This window comes from Eublepharis macularius, chromosome 8, assembly GCF_028583425.1.
Source record: "Eublepharis macularius isolate TG4126 chromosome 8, MPM_Emac_v1.0, whole genome shotgun sequence".
NCBI lineage: Eukaryota > Metazoa > Chordata > Lepidosauria > Squamata > Eublepharidae > Eublepharis > Eublepharis macularius.
Genome location: NC_072797.1, coordinates 26720421 through 26739367, shown reverse-complemented (window position 1 = coordinate 26739367; position 18947 = coordinate 26720421). Strand labels below are relative to the sequence as shown.

Below are 18947 nucleotides of genomic sequence, written 5' to 3'. Positions count from 1 at the left end.
ACAGCCTGCAGAGTCCATCTTGTCTTGGTACAGAACTTTAGAACATAAAAACCTCGTAATTGCCTTCATCTAACCAAACAGCAGAGATTTGCAACATCTTGGATCCAACATGTGGACAGGCAAAAAGGAAAATTGGAAAAGGGTTTTCAGCTCCTTCCAGATCTCTGTGACGGCCCTAGAAAACGATTGTTGCAATGCATTACAGTATCCAAACAGAAATACATATTTTTAGGGTGCAGGGGCTTAGCAATAAAGGGAGTGGTACAAACAGTTGTTAATTATGTTGTGTTCTGGGGCTGTGAGCCATTAAACCTTTGACTTGCAAGGTTTGTGATGTTTACTTTACGCCTTTGTTGAACTGAGCCTATTTTTTTAATGTTTACATTCTACAGTTAAGCACTCAAGGGAAAATATTGAGGATACTTGACCCTGTAATATCACAACCGCTACATGGATTCTAAATTTAAGTGGCATTTCTAAGGTTGCATTACTGGAACATCTCTGTTTCTCAAACAAGCCATATAACATTTTGTGCAGGACATTAAAATGAGCATGAGTAGTTTACACAGAGTGTTCTCAAAACAAACACACACAACCCACTCAGGATTAGATCTACCTCAAAAAGGAAACCCAAAACCTAAGAAAGCTGTCAGTGATCTAAGCCTATGAAGGCTGCGCAAACGAACCAAGGCCCATTTAATGGAGTGTTTTGGAACCAAGCTAGAGAGGTCAGGATTCACATTCAAACTTGTGCAACTCCTCCACATAGGACGGCTGTGGAAGATGTTATTGTTCTTCTGCTCAACTCCCAGAAAAAAAGGGAAGAGCAGGACAACCCTGAAGAAAACAAAATGAAGAGCAGCTCCCCGTGCAGGGCTCAGATCCTGTTTTAACGAGGACAGAAAAGAATGTCTTCGAATACGTTTTCCATATTAGTGCATCAGGCCAATTTAGGATTTAAGTTTCTGGGTTCAACTGTGAGCTCAATCAAGCACCTCTCTGTTAACAATTAGTCAGTGGGGCCATGGCTCACTGTCAAAGCCTCTGCTTCGCACGCACAAGGTCCCAGGTTCAATCCCCAGCATCTCCTTTTAAAAGGATCAGTAAGTAGTTGATATGAAAGACCTCCAGCTGAGACCCAGGACAGCTGCTGCCGGAGCAGATAATACTGACCTTTATAGACCAATGGTCAGACTCAATATAAAGCAGCTTCATATAGCCACACACACCACTAAGACCAAAACAGAATGCAGAACATAAATGATTTTGAGAGATAAGATTAATTTCCTAGGATCCAATTCATTTTCAGGCTGAAGTCAGAGGTAGTCCACCTTAGCAGACTTACAGAATGAGCCTACAATAAGAGGGATAGGCTCTTCACTTGACCTCTTCCCATCCTTGTTTTAAGGCAAATTTCAGCTTTGGACCATTCAGCAATGAGACATTAGGTGTGACTCAGTCCTACAGAAGGGTTTGAAAGTATTTATGTGCCACATCTGGTTTTGTTGATGATAATGCTACATATCCAAAAACAAAAACCGGTAGGAAGGCAATGTAACAGGTATTTTCTTTGCACGAGCTTATCAAAGCACTGATGATGTAACCTACGGCAAAGGTTTACCTTATGGCAGAGGGCAAAGTTAATACAGGTTACTCCACATGCTTAGTCAGGCTAGGTTTGCAGAAGGTCTCCCACATTCAAAAGTCTGCTGCAGAAGCATTAATATGGCACACTACACAATCTGTGTCCTCTTTGGGAGCAGGCTATGGCCACAGGCAAGTTTCATCAGAACAGACAGGGTCTCAGAACCAGACATCAGGCGTGCTGTCGGGATGACAGAACGACACATGCAATTTTTCTTGGCACAACACAGGTACAATAAACTGATGACAATCACATGTCAGGGTTGGCACTTATCCACTGCAGATGTGCACGTGTCACATTTGGATGCAGAGTAAGCGCTGGTGCCCTGAGGGTCCGTGGGCCAACAGGAAGCTGAGGGCGAGCAGCTGCTCTCAATGAACACCGGGGGCACGCTACAGAGTGATGAAAGACCAAACTTTCCACAAATGGTAAATATTTATTTCATTAAAACCTTCTAGGTAACCACAGTAGCAAAGTCCTGCAGAAAAGACTTCAAGGTCTAATGCAGAGCCTTCAAAAGAGCTCAACTGGCATTTCTTCCAGGCAAAACAGGCACACAAACCCAAAAACCTTTAACATTGTGTCTCAGCATGTTTTAAAAAGGTGAAGCTACTCCACTCAGCTCAACACACACACACACACACACACACACACACACCAGCTCTTACTTGGTTTAGTCAAAAAGATGGGGGTCTACAACATTCCTGGAATAACAACAAACAGGGTTAACATCCTATGTTGTAGTGTGAACTAGACTCACACAGAACCAAACTACATGTGATGCCGGAGATCCCAGCCTGGATCTCAAAATGTGCAATTTAAGCTCAAAATGAGCCGCCAGAGAGGAGGGATGACCCAAATTCAGGGGAGGACAGCGTAAGTTTCTACTTATGGTTGTCCATAAGCAGAAACACTTTCCCAGGACAGTTTTCAGTCCACTATTGGAGGAAAAAACACAGGCTCGATATGAGTCTTTCCCCTTGCCCCATATTCAAGCTATAAGCAACTTGAGAGAGCCGTTTCTGATAAGGTACACAACACCAAAGGAAGGGAATAGAGATGTGAGGGCCCAGAAAAATATTTGGGGGGGGGGGGGATTGGTTCCCGCTGTCGTCCTTTCTGCACCTAGAAGTGTGAAAGAGTAGAGAAGTTTTTTTCAATTCAAACAAACCACAAGATTTCCAAAGAACTACACGAAGATAAAAATGAAGCCTCAGAATTAGAAGTTTCAGAAAATGATTCTGATTAGAGACTTGAGGTACTGATATAATATTTAATGGGAATTTTTAAATGGGACTAATTATGTACATAATTAAAATGCTATAATGTGTACACTGCTGAATAGTTCAATGCTTCAATGTTCTAAAATTTAACTACATATCAAAATATGCTATTAGTTTTATTGGGAGTGTTTAATTCGTTTTTCTGACCAAATAATATACTTCATTATTTACCACAAGTCTTGTTTTTTCTGTTTAACTCTTTTTTTCTGCTTTTTAGATAGACATTTACGATACATGTGCTAAGGTAGCATAGGGTGTATCAGCCTGTAGTTCTCTCTCAAGTATCGATATATTTGCAATTTTGCTTGTAGAAAACTAAGGGATTTATAACTTTTAAATTCCATAAAGGTGTCAAATATTTCAATTTTATATGCAAAGTTAGTTATAAATGACACATTTCTATGTTGTTAAAACAGTAAAATTAGTTTAGGTTTGATGGGACAGTAAGTACTGCATACATTTCCCCCCAAATTTCCAGGGTTTTTTTTCTAGGAGGAACAATCTCCCACCTACACTTACGGCATCAAAAATGCTGGAAACTTTACATCTCTATAAAGGGAGTTAAACCCCCTTGATCCTTGAAGCCACCAATGAGCTGTCAACTCCATGGACAGAGCAGGTTAAAACAGTCCTGGAGCAAGCCAAGCTGAACCCTAAAAGTCAGCATCACAAGGTCTGCTTTGTTTAGTGCCCCCAAAAGGGGCACTGGCTCACCCTTTGCCTCCTCCAACAAGAAGGCAGCAGAGTCGAAAGAGGTAATTAACAAATTGACCCCAATCACCAACATTCTAGGACAGTTAATGGCCTGCTGAGAAATTTCCCTGTAAGTTATATGGCCAGCACACTCAGCCTCACATATACCCTTGACAGCTGCTTTCTGAAGCAAAACTACACACCTGAGAATCCAATCATGGATCCTGGCCATCTTACGCAGCGCAGCACTAGGAGTCAAACACTGCAATTATCCCTGTATTATCCTGCAACACTAGCGCTCGCACTTCTCCAGGAGCAGTTAAACCCAACAGAAGTTCCAAGGGGACAGTGTGAATCATTCTGGCAGTTGAAATAACCACTTGTGTTCAGGCTGACAGACACAGGAAGCCATGAACTGCGACCCCCCGTTTCCCCTTCCCCACTGCAAGCAGAACACAGAACACACATTTCTGGCACTGAAGGCTGGGGACAGAGAGCCAAGCTGGACGATGTGGACAAAACTAAAGGCAAAGAAACAAGGCACAACACTAGTAATTACTGGAGAGCCAAACAAGCCTAAGCTTGTTTTAATGCCTTTTGATCAGGAAAGCCACTTCAAGGATAGCCAACACCCATTTCAGCAGCCTTATACTCTCAGAGCAAAACAACCTTATATGGTAGCAGACTGAAAGTGCGTGGTGCACAACTATGGTTCAGGCAGGCAGGACGCAACCATGAGTTTGCACATCCCTTGTCAGTACATCAGACTGAGGCCGAATGGAGAAGGGCTTGGATTAGGATGATGCCACAGAAGGACCACAACTCACTCAGTGAGCACACGTGTCACTCATACAAAAGGTTCCAGATAGCATGGGAGAAGGCCGGGTTTTTTCGTTTGTGCAAAATCCCAAGTTCCCATGTTGTACCGATCTAGATCTGCCCTTCTCTCCTCCCCCTTCTCTGTCTCAGTTATTACCCCCCACCCATAACAGGATGGTTGTGATATTATTTGGCACCCAACACAACTGGTTGCCGCAACCCACCAGCTGAAAAATATGACAGGAGGACCAAACTCTTTTGACCCTGTGGGCACCTCTGCAATTCTGATACAGGGAAGTGGGTGCAGCCACAAAATGGCTGCCACAGGGGGCAGAGTCTCACACACACACAGAGGAAGCCAAAGTGCAAAGGGGAAGAGGGATTTCACTCCAGCGATCCCTTAGAGAACACCAAGATTTTCAGGGTATAAGCTTTCAAGAGTCAGAGCTCCCTTCTTCAGACACTAGACTCCCACCTAAAACTATCCTCCTGGGAAGAGTACTTTAAAAAATACATTGGGAAGAGGAGTGAGACAATCCGCACATGTTGGATAATGCACTTCCAATCCTCTTTATAGATCATTTGGAATGGATTTTGTTGTGTGCGGAACAAAAAATCCACCTCAAACGATTGATAAAGTGCATTGAAAGTGCATTATCCAACGTGTGCAGAATCAGCCAATAACACAAACACTGAGGTGACAACTGCTGCTGAAACAACATTATTTTAATCCACACAGCCAATCAGATTTCCAGTAGCCAACTATTTCTAAAAACGTTTGTCAGCAGGTACCACGGGACCCTGCAGCGCCATACTGGGGATAGGATTCAAATTTTGTTAGTAGAGAAGACACTGTTCAGCAACAGATCACATCTGGAAGGTGTTCGAATCAAATCCTGACACCTCCCATTTGAGAAAAAATACCTTTGGAGATGTGTAGGAGTGAGAGCAGACAGTGCAGGGCTACATGGAATGGGCTTGACCATGAACAAGACAATTCCTTGGGTGTTTTTAAAGGTATACCTTGTTTCACACTGCAGAGAACATTACAGATTTATTTTATAATCACTGGAAATGAAAAGAAACTAAAACCAGGAGTCTTCTGCTTAATATCTTTTAAAACTGTTCCCATATCTCAAAACCTGATACTATAACTACACTGTTGTTCTATTAGAGTATGTCGTCTTAAACATTTTTGCAGAAAGTTAATATACCAAACCACAGTTAAAGACTTGGCAGGGAGATTTCTAAAAATTTCAACAGGCTTGGCATACCTACCTCTGAAGGAAATTCCGTAAAAGGAATGCCACCACAGGAAAAACTCAACTGTTAATCTATGTATTGCCATAATTACGTTTCTAGAATATTTCCTTACACATATGTCACCATGCCAGGTCAAAGAGAAGGGCATAACTATCAATGGTATGCACAACAAGCAGTCACAGACAACAACATGTTCCCTTCTTCATCATTTCCCTCCCGCCTTACGCACTTACCTCACATTCTTGCCTTTTTCAATCAGCATTTTTACTAAGTCAGCAATTGGGTACTGAGCTTTTGCAGCACACAGACCGTAACCTGTGGAGGGGAAACAGAATTTGACATGTGCAGTGTGCTTGGGCAACAACTTTCCCATTCCCCTTTTTGAAAGATTTGGAATGCTGGGAAGTTGGTGGAAGGGAGCAACAAAACCAATTTTTAAGAACGATGGAGCACAAATTATTTGATACTATCCCATGTTCTACATATGTACACTCCAATGCATGCACTTAAAATTCAGATTTTATTCTTAAACATGCACTGAAAAGGACAGAAAAAACACATCTGCTCTTAAAAATCTCAACTGTGAGCGCTAAGTATGTTAAGATATCCAGAATGTGAATATTAGCAATTTAGCATTTGTGTGTAAAGCCCTTGGCATATCACTGCAGAAATCCCAACTGCAGTACCCAAATGCACCCTTCACTATCTTTTCTCTTACAAAATGCAACTTGTGACCAAGGCTGCAGAAGTTCTGCCCATTACACAAGGACAAGGAATTTGGAGCAGAAGCCAGTCGACTGCATAAACCCTCTCATCCTTTTAGAGAAAAGCAGTGGCAATTGTTGCCAGTCTTTAGCTTTTGCAGCCCTTTCAGAAAGGAAAAAGGCAAAATGAGACTGCAGAGGACTTCTACCAGTAAAGGGTTCAAGCTTTCCTAACCAAAACAATCGCCACCTCTGTCTCCAAATACTATTGACTAATCTTTCATTGAATTTGTTCATAATAGGTTAGTGTTCATACAGAAAATACATCTGTAGGTTTCTCCTTATGTAACAGAAGGAATTATGGCCTTATTTTAAGCCCCCGCCCCTTCCCCAAGCTGGGAATTCAGAGGAACTATTGTATATAGATTATGATGATGTTATAATGCTATAATGCATGTGAAGGTTTTATTTTTATTTTATACAACTTATACCCCATAAGGGCTGAGGCAAGGAAATGTGACATCATAGCATCAATATCACTCCGGATCAACATAATCAAAACACTACGATGATGAGTGTCAATAGTGAAATAATATGTCACTACCAGAGAAGCTAAGACCACTAATGTAGCTCCCAGAATGGATACATCTATTCTTGTATTTTCTTAATTTGGTCTCCACTGAGGGTAGAAATTAAGACATGCAATTCTGTCCTGCAGGAAACTATAGGGAAATCATCACTCCAATAGACTTCCTTGCATACTAAAGACCTACAGGTACTTCAAAAACACCTGCCTGGGAATGGACACATCAACCTACTTCTCCCACAGCCCCAGCCTTAAGCATCATTGTGGATTGTTTGATATCTTGGTGGCCCTATATGCATAAAAGGATCTGTCTTACCTTTTATATACACATACCTACTTCTTAGGATACAAACTTAACTTTGATGCCCCCTCTTCTATGCTTCCTTCCCTTATTGTACCATAATACCAAACACCAGTAGTTATTCCTGTTGTGTCACTCTCTGATAATCAATCCTTATCAAGGAATCTCGAATTTCATCAATCTATACCAGTCTATACCTATGTCACTACCTGTCATCTTTGACATCTCCTAATATCCATCAACCTCCTCCTCCCAGGAAGGTACTTCCCGCCAATCACAAACTTCCAATCAAGTTTACTGTTCCCTAACAAGACACATCCTCAGTATCCACCTTAATGCGCTCCTTTTTTCTATCTCACATGCCCTTTTAAGGTATAAGTGAAGAATCTTTTCAAGTAAGGTTGAGAAGTACATTCAAATGGGATCCAAACCACTGGAAACAAGATGCGGTAGAGGGGGATAAGGGCATGAGCTGACTAGCCACACACTCTACAGAGATTTAGGCAGTTTTCCTTCTAGTTTTCACTTCTAGATTTGCACTATAATACTGTTCTACCTTACAGGGCAAAGGTTCTTAGCTTACCAATATTAAGCATAGCACAGAATGTGGCTGTTTTATCAGAGAGTGCACAAGCACTTTCCATGGTACCCCCCACACCCATCGTACCTGGGGTGATGATAATGTTATTGGCCTCCTTGATCATGTCAACTGCATTGTCCAGATTCACTTCTGTGTGAGTGCCAGAGATTTCCATCGGCTTCCCACCAGCTGTTGAAGTAGTGCCGTATCCTCCAAGGATCACATTAGCAAGAGAACGATTCATGGCCTGAGGGATCACGCACAAAATAATAAACTTGTCAAAGTACAATTTCTTTTTAAAAATCTAGCACAGTGGATACAGCTCAAGATGGGTAGCTGTGTTAGTCTGTCTGTAGTAGTAGAAAAGAGCAAGAGACTAGTAGGCCCTCTAAGACTAACAACATTTATTACAAAACAATAAATTTGTCAAAGTACAAGTCAGTTTCTTTTCTAGTGGTAGAAAAGAGCAAGCGACCAGTAGCACCTATAAGACTAACAACATTTATTGCAGGGTATGAGCTTTCACAAGACACAGCTCACTTCTTCAGATATGTGAGCTGTGTCTCATGAAAGCTTATACCCTACAATAAATTTTGTTAGTCTTATAGGTGCTACTGGTCTCTTGCTCTTTTTTACTACAATGGATACAGTTTCACAAAGGAAGATGTCACCCACGTTTTTAAACATTTTCTCTCCGAGTTTCTCCTACTCTCTCCCAGTTTGGGGTCAGCTTCAAGAGGCTACAGTTATGCCCAAATATGATGGAAGATAAAAAGTTTGAATCGCTGGAACTTAAGAGAAGAGAGAAAGTTGCAGCAAAGACTTGGAAAGATTAAAAAAAGATTAGAGAAGGATGAACCGGAAAGGATATGATGCCATGTGCTAACTGTTGATACTTATTCTTTATTTCCTCCCCCTTCCTCTCTTTTAAAAATGGAGGTAAGGAAGGATTGTTTGTCATCTTGATGATCTATGCGATCTCTACAAGGAATCCCTGGGAGTTTTTCATGGCCGCTCATTCATGCATACTTGCTGCCACCCAGCGGCTATCCAAAAATTACACAATGAATCAAAGTTTTGTTTTGTTTTTTAAAAAATGTGAATTGCAAGCTGAGCCAATTTAAGTGAACATGTTGTCAAATGAGAGCCCAAGAAGAGCCCAGAGTGTCACCACAGTTAAAATTACAAGCCTTTGTATGAAACTTGCAGTCTGACCGTCTTATTTTGATTTTAATCTCCTCCTAAGGAGCAAATAAAAAACAAGGAAATATAAACATGTTTGCTTGTAGCAGCAACATTAATAAAGCAGTCCAATAGGTCTATCAACTGATGCACAGCTTCAAAAGGTACCATATGTGTATTGTGGTACATGAAAGGAGATGATGGTTTCTAAAACAGACCCTGGTTAAGTTACATGTGCTCCAATGCCATTAGTATCTGACACCATGATTTGAGCTTGGGAGCCAACATGGTGTAGTGGTTAGGATCTAGGAGACCCAGGTTATAACCCCCACTCTGCCATGAAAGCTTTCATGGTGGCCTTGGGCCAGTCACACTCTCTCAGTCTAACCTACCTCACAGGGTCATTGTATGGAAAAAGTGGAAGAGAGGAGAACAATGTATGCTGCTTCAGGTCCCTACTGGGGGAAAAGGCAGGGTACAAATAAATAAATAAATTTCAGCTGGTCATAGAGGGTAACAACTTATGACAATCCCTCCGTGAGCAATTCATGCTATCCAAATATTCACTTTTGCCCCTCTCGTTGTCTTTAAGCAGACTTAAACTACATGCGTTTAAAACAGTGGTCCTCACACTTCTTGAAATGGAGACCCCCCACTTCTCAGCTTAACTCTTTTCAGGACCCATCTGCAAAGTAACTTCATGCTACCATCCTCCTCCTCCACATAAAATGCAAGAATCTCGTATCAGTTAACACTGAAGAAGAGTGTATTTAATTTTTTTCTCTTTTGTAACAGACAGCTGATCTAGCCCCCAGATTCATGCCATGGAAACATCGAGACTAGACTATTGTAATGCACTCTACGTAGGTCTCTCTCCTCAAAGTCCACTTGGATACTTCAGATGGTGTAGAATGCCGTAGCTCAACTGATATTGGAATTAGGCGAAGGACACCTATTGCTCCGATTCTGCAGTTACTCCACTGACTACCCATCAGGTACCAGGCTGAATTCAGGGTTTTGGCCATCACTTACAAAGCCCTTCATGGACTTGGCCCCGCATATCTGCAGGACCACCTTGCTCCCTGTGCTCCCCCACAGCAGTTTTGCTCATTTGAGCAGGACCTTCTGCAGATACCAACTTACACATGGGCAAAATTGATAGCTGTGCATACACATGCAGTCCCTGTGGTGAAATGACCTACCTGAAGAGGTCAAGAAAGCTCCACCTCTCTTGGCTTTCTGAAAACTTTGCAAAACTGAATTCTTCAGGAGGGCTTTTTCACTCAGGTTGTGCTGTGCTTTAAGAAATGGCTCAGATCCTTTGATAAAGGGACAAAGACTGTAGACTATACAACTGGGTACTGTCTGCTGATGTAGATATGATCCTACTGAGAAGTTTCCATGCTGTTTAATATGTAATATCAAATTACTTATGTTTTGTTTCAGCAATGGTTCATCGATGTGTTCGGAATTATGCTTGTTTTCAAATTTTTGGAATCCATAGCCTATTGTATTGCTTATTTAATGTCACGGTGTACACTGTGTAGTCTGCCTTGAGTTCACTGAGAAAGGTGGACTACAAATAATAAATAGCATTACAGAGCAGCAGGCTTATTTTGTAGTCATTTTGCATATTTATGCAGAGGCAATCCCAGATTTGCCATCCAGAGTCCCCTTCCAGCTTACCCTGATTTTTCTGTTCTGGCCTCTCAACCCACCTGAGAGAAATTCACACTCAACTCTGCGGCCCTCATCCAGTTTGAGAACCACTGATCTAAAAAGGTTCACTCTCAGTATTGCCAGCATTTTCTTTTTCCCTTCTCCCCATCATTTTATTGACGTACACTTGCTTGAGCACTCCGTGTTGTTGCATTTTGCATTACATCTACCAGAAATTTGGGGGAAAGTCTGAAGTTTAAAAGTCTGAAGTAAAAAAACCCAACTATATAAAACCTTTATCAACGTATGCAAAGCAAACAGAGGAAACATACACAAAAGAGTGGGAGAAGGACACTTGGATAGTCTTCTTACCACACACATGATGTAGGAGAGGATAGCACCAGAGGAACCAATCAGAGCGCCCACGATTGTTAGCAAGTTGTTATTCAGCAGGAACCCTTCGGCACACAGTGCCCACCCAGAATAGCTGTTCAGTACAGTAATGACGACCGGCATATCTGCCCCTCCTATGGCTGCTGTCAGAGTTACGCCCTAAAGAATGGAAACATGAGGGACACTGAAAGTTCAAACTCTCTGCCAGGCACGTTTGCTTTGCTCATGACAAACCGGGCCTCTGCTTTTTCTTCATTCAGAGTACTAAATTTAGAAACCAAGGTAATCCAAATTCTGCATCTGGGAAACCCATATTCGGCAACCTGTACCTATATTAGACACCAGTTCCTTTTTCTTTTCTTTTTTAAATAATAAATTTATCAACAGACTGTAAACATATGCAAAAGAAAAAACATACATACGGCAAAAATACAGGATACAAATAAAAATACTGGTATCTACCGACCATGTCACTAATCCAAAACCTCCTATCCCAACTGAACCAATACGTAAACTCATTCATCAACAGCTCATATCATCAATACCTCCTCTAGTTACATAATTACAGATTCCATTCTTTGTATTACTCTTGACCATAAAAGATCTATGTAACCAGTACTCTGTTTTTTCTGATATGCAGTTAATTTCACTAAATTATATATCTCTTTTATTTTCAACAACCAATCTTGTAGTTTTGGGGTGTGCTTTTTTTTATCCATTGTCTGGCAAAAACCAACCTGGCAACTGTAATGTAGGGCAATTATCTGCTGATTTCTAAGTTCTTTTTTCTAATAATTCTGCCCCTGCTAATCACTGGGGGAGGGTGCAACAAGTTATGCAGTTACCATGCCCCCAACACACACACACACACACACACACACACACCCTGCATTATCAAATGGGATTGCACCATTATGGCTTCCTAAATGTCACTGAGCTTTGCACAGGCACTTGCAAGAACAAAATTGGCAGCCAGCTCAAATTAGAAACACTGCACATCTTTGATAGCCGTGAAAAATGTCTTAATTAAAAAACCACCACCCTACTTCCTTAGTACTTATTATTCCCTGAAAGAAAGTGCATGTTGGCACCAATGGCATTGGGAAATATCGTTCTGTGGTCCTGGAGGAAAAATGTAGGTTACTAGGCAGAAAGGTAAAGACCAGGACCGCAACAATAGCATTCTCACAACTGCTGGCAGCTCCACATGCAGGGCCATCTAGACAGGCACAGGCGTCAGGAAGTGGTGACAGGAGGAAGGGTTTTGATTTGTTAGGCACTGCATCACTTTCTGGGACAAGCTGAACTTGTACGAAGGAGCTGGGTTTCACTTGATCCAAAGGGGAACGACCCAGTAAACATTATATACTTGGACAGTCAAAAGGCTTTCGAGATGATACCTCACCAAAGGCAAGTAAGCTAAGCAGTCATGGGATAAGAGGATGGGTCCCCTTATGGATTAAAAATTGGCTATACAAAAGGAAGTAGAGAGTAAGAATAAATGAACAGTTCTCACAATGGGGAGAAGTAATGGGGACCCACAGGGCTGGTATGGGGGCTGGGGCTATTTAATTTGTTCATAAATGTTCTGGAGCCAGGGGTGAGCAGAGCAGGGGCCAAGTTTGCAGGTGACATAAAATTATTCAGGATAGTGAAAACCAAAGCAAAACTGAAGAGCTCCAGAAGAATCTTCACAATTTGAGTGAGTGGGCGACACTGTGGCAAATGATGTTTAATGGAGGCAAATGTCAGGTGATGCACACTGGAACAAAAATCCCAACTTCAAGTATATGCTAAGGGGGTCTGAACTTGTTGAGACTGAGAGGGAAAGAGATCTTGGGGTTGTAGTGGACAGCTCAATAAAAATGTCAACTCACTTTGCTATAACAGTGAAGATTATTAAGAAAGGGATAGCAAATAAAACAGCCTATATTATAATGCCCATCCACAGACCTATGGTGTGTCCTCATCTGGAAATTCTACAGTTCTGGCCATAATATTGCAAAAAGGACAATGCAGAGCTGAGAAAGGCCATTTCCACAAGTCTTTAAAATAGCACAATACTCACAGGAGACTGCCGGCTTCCTCACATTTTTGACACCATCCATTTACAAAACAGAGGCAGGCAGTCACGAAAGTGCCATCAACACTGCCTGCCTCCGTTTTGGAAAGGGAAGGTGTCAAAAATTGCAGAGGAAGCCGGCAGCCCTCCTTGAGTATCCTGCTTTTTTAAAGACGTGTGGAAACGGCTAAAAATACAGAAGTCAACCAAGATGGTTAAGGAGCTGGAGCTCCTTTTCTGGGACTCTGGGCCTTTTCAGTTTATAAAAGTATGCATGATGTAGAGAGAGTGGAAAGAAAGAACTTTTTCTCCTTCTCTCAAAATAACAGAACTCAACGGCATCCAATGACATTGTTGAGCCGTAGATTCAAGACAGACCAAAGGAAAAATGTCTTTACTCAACAAGAGATTAAAATGTAGAATTCGTTGCCTGAGGATGTAGTGAAGGCCACAGACATAGACAACTTTGAAAGGGGATTAGACAGAGTCACGGAGGATCGGTCCATCAGTGGCTATTAGTTAGGGTGACTAAAGGGAACCTCCATGCTCAGAGGCAGTAAACCTCAAACATCAATGTCAGAAGGCAAGCTCAGGGGAAGGCCTTGGCCTCTGTGCCCTTTTGTTTGCCCTCTGGAGTAACAGGCTGTCCACTGCACGAGACAGAATGCTGGACTAGATAGACCACTAGTCTGATCCAGAAGGCCTCTTCTTATGTTCTTAATCTACCCTTGAATTCTCCACAGGAGAAGAAAATGTCGTGGTCCATAACATAATAAGGATGGCAGGCTAAAAAGGACCGTAGACCCTGTAAATATCCAAAGTTTGCTGTAAATCTTATAACACTTTTCTTCTTTCTCTTGAAAGATGAACGTCATAAGGATAGCAGGCTAAAAAGGACCGTACGCCCATCCTTATTATGTTCATCTATCAAGAGAAATAAGAAAAGTGTTATAAGATTTACAGCAAACTTTGGATATTTACACTGAATGATACAGTACTTATTGTCGAGGTCGGACAGGTCCCTTGATCGGTCTTAGCTTCTTCGCACCCTCACTTTGAAGAACTCCGTATTCAGGAAGAGATATTTTTAGAAACTTTATTTGGCTGGTTGCTTTTGAATGTTATGGTTTTGGCTTTGAATATTATCTATGTATTTTGTAATATGAGAGTTTATTACACTGAATCACTTTAAGTATTACTAATATTTAGAGAAAATACAAAAATATTCATATTTTTTCTTTGGCTGTATTTATGGTTGCTTTAGTCCCCTAGGTGTGGTTTTCCACAGTGTTCTTCGGCTGTTGCTACTGAGGGAGCTTCTCTGTTTTGTTCTGTGTTCTAACATCAATACAAAGCTATCTGCATTAATAATCATGCTTTTCCATTTTTTGCAAGCGTAGCATGCACACACACCTACCATGACAGCAGACAGAGCCGACACAGACCCTAAACATGTCAGCCCTGTCGTGTAGCTCGGATCAATCATGTACGGAACCATACCGCCTACACTTGCCGCTAGCAAACCAGCATTCAGTAAATGTCGACCAGGCAAGAGGAGCGGAGCAGAATTCAGGATACCTGCAAATGTAAAAACATGATGTCCACACTCTAGAAACAGCCAATTAAAGAAAAATTAAGAAGAGAGAAGATTCAGCCCCTTCTCCATCTTTATCTGGTCCCTTGCTCACTCACTCATTTTACTGATTTAGCTCTAACCTGACTCCTGCCCCAAAAAGCACCTCATTCTTTGTGGCAACTACTGGCTAGTTCAATATGATTTTTCTGGCTCATTTTGGAGAAATTTCTTTAGGGTTGAGGAATAACATTCCCTCCCCCTGTGTCTTTATTTCATTAGTTCATAAGTACCTGCACATTTTGCCCTGACCTGGATAAAACAGGTGAGCCTGATCTCGTCAGATCTCAGAAGCTAAGCAGGGTCGGCCTTGTTTAGTATTTGGATGGGAGACCTCCAATAAAGACCAGCGTTGCAGAGGTAGGTAATGGCAAACCACCTCTGATAGTCCCTTGCCATGAAAACCCCACCAGGGGTCACCATACGTCAGCTATGATTTGAGAGCACTCTCCACCACCACAGCTGCACATTTAGAGAGAGAGTATGTTTACCCGTCACAACACAGGGCCTGCAAACCTACTCTTATTAAAATGAAAGCTGGCATTACATACAAGCTATTTTGCATTAGGATCTGAATTCTACACATGTTCTCATCATAGTTGATTTGAATGAGATTTTCATTTGAATCAAATGCAAACACAGTTCAAAGAAACTCTTTAGGAAGCAGCCAGGGCTCAGTTGCATGCAAAAAGTCCCAGGCTCAATCTAAAAAATAAAAAATAACTTAAGTAAATAATAGTAACAAAAACATTTGATTTATATACCGACCTTCAGGACAACTTAATGCCCACTCAGAGTGGTTTACAAAGTATGTTATTATTATCCCCACAACAAGACACCCTGTGAGGTGGGTGGGGCTGAGAGAGCTCTGGAAGAGCTGTGACTAACCCAAGTTCACCTAGCTGGCTTCAAGTGGAGGAGTGGGGAATCAAACCTGGCTCTCCAGATTGGAGTCCTGCCGCTTTTAACCACTACACCAAACTGGCTCCCTGGCTTACCCAGTGGATAAGATCTCAGGTAGCTGCTGCTGGGAAAGATGCCTGTCTGAGACCCTGAAAAGCTGCTGCCCATTAGAGTAGATAATGTGAGTAAGATGGTCTAATCTATCAGGCTCGTCATATGTTCTCAGCTTACTTCCCACTGAAATGGTTAACCTGTATCAGGGCTCCATCAGAGTGAATTACCTCCATGAATACACTCTTCCACACAAAAGATACCCTTTGCTTAGAAAAGCAGAAGCCAGGGAGAAGAATTCTAGCTTAGTCTGCTCCCCGACTCACTAGTTTTGTGGGTACAGGAGAATGAGTGCATGCACACAACAAAGCATGCATTCATGCAATTATGGCATTAGCATTTTGTAGGTGCATGCACATACGAGAAAGACTGACCGAGACGGACCAAGCGCATGCATTAGTCCTCCACTCTTACCCGAAGCAAAGAAACTGTACGTTACCTTGTAACTTTCCGTAAGCAACAAGAGAACCACTGAAGGTTACACCTCCAATATACGTGCCAAGATAAGCAACAATCTTGGTGAGGTTGGCTGCTTCGTTGGTAGCAAAATGGGGATATTCAATCATGTACTCCGCTACGCAGGTCAGCACCGCAGCCAGGCCAACCAAGCTATGAAAAGCAGCCACTAACTGAGGTAAGTCTGAAATCTGGATACGTTTAGCGATCGTCAGACCTGTGAAGACAAAACGGAGCAAATATTACATGTAGTTAAGTCTTAAGTGCAACTATCCTTCCTCTGAAGAGAGGTACGGTCATTGTTTAGGCTTACTCAGTTCCTGAACAGCACACGGTCTGTCTTTGCATTAGACTGTCAAAGATGTCTACAGCGAAGGGGGGGAAATCCTAAGGCTTTGCAGACAAGCAAGCTGCTTATTATAATCCGATTTGGCTTAGCAAATTATACCTGCCAGGGGCCTCTGAAACAGATCAGGAGAGAGGTGGAAGTATCTTTCATCCATTTCACTTCCAGTTCCTCAGATCTCTTCTGCTTCTAGCTGATTTTGTTGACAAGGTAGTTAGGATGATCACAGGAAGAACAGCATGTGAGAAAAAAAGATCAGGCTTATGACTGGACTGGCTCATTAGCATAAAGGCAACGTGGATGAAGAATGAGATCGAATTGTCAAATTTTGAAAGAATGCAAGTGGGAGAGTTTTTAAAGACCTAAAGGTATAAGGTATAAAAAGCTTCTTGAGACAAATCCAAGACAAGCACTTTCTGCACATGTGGAATGGACAAAACGGAAATGTTAGTTGAACCGTGTGAGCAGGACACCCAACGGTCCACGAAGTCAGTGCAGGACCAGTGAGCCTTACGGAGGCGGTAAGTTTGTGAACCGGAAACAAATCGGTGTTCAGGTTCCCTCTACGCCAGGTTATGCTTGAACTCTACTCGCCCCGCACTCACCTATGGTGCCGCCAAGGGCCATTGCGCCTGACATCTGAGCCAGCAATTCAGGCTGTGGTTTCAGACCTCCAAGGGTAGCAGCCAAACCTCCAGCCACACCTATCATGCCCAAAGCATTGCCGAGCCGCGCTGTTCCTTGGGTGGACAGCCCAGCGAGGGCACCGACGCAGCACAAGCCTGAGCCCAGGTACATCATCTTTTTAAAAATATGAAAGAGAGGAAGTATATTTTATACATATTACTAACAGGACTATGTATATTCAAAACCTCACATTTTATGCCAAGCAGCATATATTGTGCATAGAACAAGGAGAAGGGACTGCGGCTCAGTGGCAGAGCATTTCTGTATAGAAGAACTCAGGGCTGATCCCTGGCACCTCCAGTTGAAATGATACGGTGGCAGGAAATGTGAAAAGCCTCTGCCCGAGACCCTGGAGAGCTGCTGCCAATCGAAGCAGAAAAGACTGCTCTCTCAACAGACCACCAATGCTCTGACAGTATAGGGCAGCTTCCTGCATTCCTAAAATTACACTGGCTAAGAATGTGTTTTATTGTAACTGCACAGGCTTTTACAGGTTTTTGAATATTTTGGCAGATCTGGGGATGAGAGCTCTGTTGAGATTGGTTCGTGGTGGTTCACAGCTGAGATAGTCCATATCAACGTATGGATTATTATTATTATTTTTTAAAGTGAACGGCAAAACTGTCCGGCACTACCAGCTGAAATTAAAGTCATACTTCAGCCGCCAGGGCTTCTTTAAGAGGTGCAAGAAGTTTGAACAGCCTGCTTATGCATGTACACTCCATGCAAATGCTGTGAGAATATATCACATTTTTATCCTGCCGTTCCTCTCAAGCCAGGGTACCCGTTTCTGCTGCCTCTCCTTCATTTTGCCTTACAACAATATTCTGAGGTACCTTAAGCTGCCTAAGTATCCCCATTGAACTTCATGGCCACGCCACAGCATTTGAACCCAGGTCCAACATTTTAAGCACTATACCAGATAAAATAAACAGCTATTTGTCTGGCAGATTAAAAAAAACCCATACTAAATCCATTCTTATATGTAATAACAGTCAATTGATACAACATTCGATTTATTTACTGCCCTTCTAGAAAACTTAACATTCACTCAGAGCGGTTTACAAAGTATGTTATTATTATCCCCACAACAAAACACCCTGTGAAGTTGGTGGTGCTGAGAGAACTCCGAGAAGCTGTAACTGACTCAAGGTCACCCAGCTGGCTTCAAGTGGAGGAGTGGGGAATCAAACCCGGTTCTCTAGATTAGAGTCCCACGCTCCTGGCCACTACAACACCAAACTGGCTCTCTCCATTATGTAAACATAACACAAACATATTCTTATTTTCTGCTCATTTTCTGCTCATAAATGGTATTGCCTTCAAGGTAACGATTAAAGCTTGATCAAAGCTAATGTATGATCGGTATGATCAAAGCTAATCTAATTGAGTAAATGTTTGATCTGGTAGATAGTTTTTCTTCCTGGGTCACTGCAGGCACAGATGTTAGACATGGTTAACAAATTAAGAACCAGGGTTACGTGCGCACTGTCTCTGCTGCATTTTCCAAGTGAATAACAGCCATCCCATCTTCACTGCAGTTCAGTCATATGTCAGCACCAATATTAAGATTAAAAAATTTACCAGAACTCCTTTTTAATCAAGTTCAAAAACCACAACTGGAAGTGCATTTCAAACCTT

General features: G+C 42.1%; 1 protein-coding gene across 2 annotated transcripts in view; it reads right to left on the bottom strand.

The window, feature by feature from the left end:
• NNT (nicotinamide nucleotide transhydrogenase) overlaps positions 1–18947 on the bottom strand; it is a 79549-nt gene that overhangs the window by 13325 nt on the left and 47277 nt on the right. For both annotated transcript variants that reach the window (XM_054986797.1, XM_054986798.1), the window contains exons 14-19: positions 17225–17420; positions 16257–16490; positions 14588–14748; positions 11088–11267; positions 7962–8121; positions 5937–6018 (exon numbers count right to left, since the gene is read on the bottom strand). In XM_054986797.1, the coding sequence (XP_054842772.1) occupies positions 5937–6018; positions 7962–8121; positions 11088–11267; positions 14588–14748; positions 16257–16490; positions 17225–17420 (1013 nt within the window). The remainder of the gene's footprint in view (positions 1–5936; positions 6019–7961; positions 8122–11087; positions 11268–14587; positions 14749–16256; positions 16491–17224; positions 17421–18947) is intronic.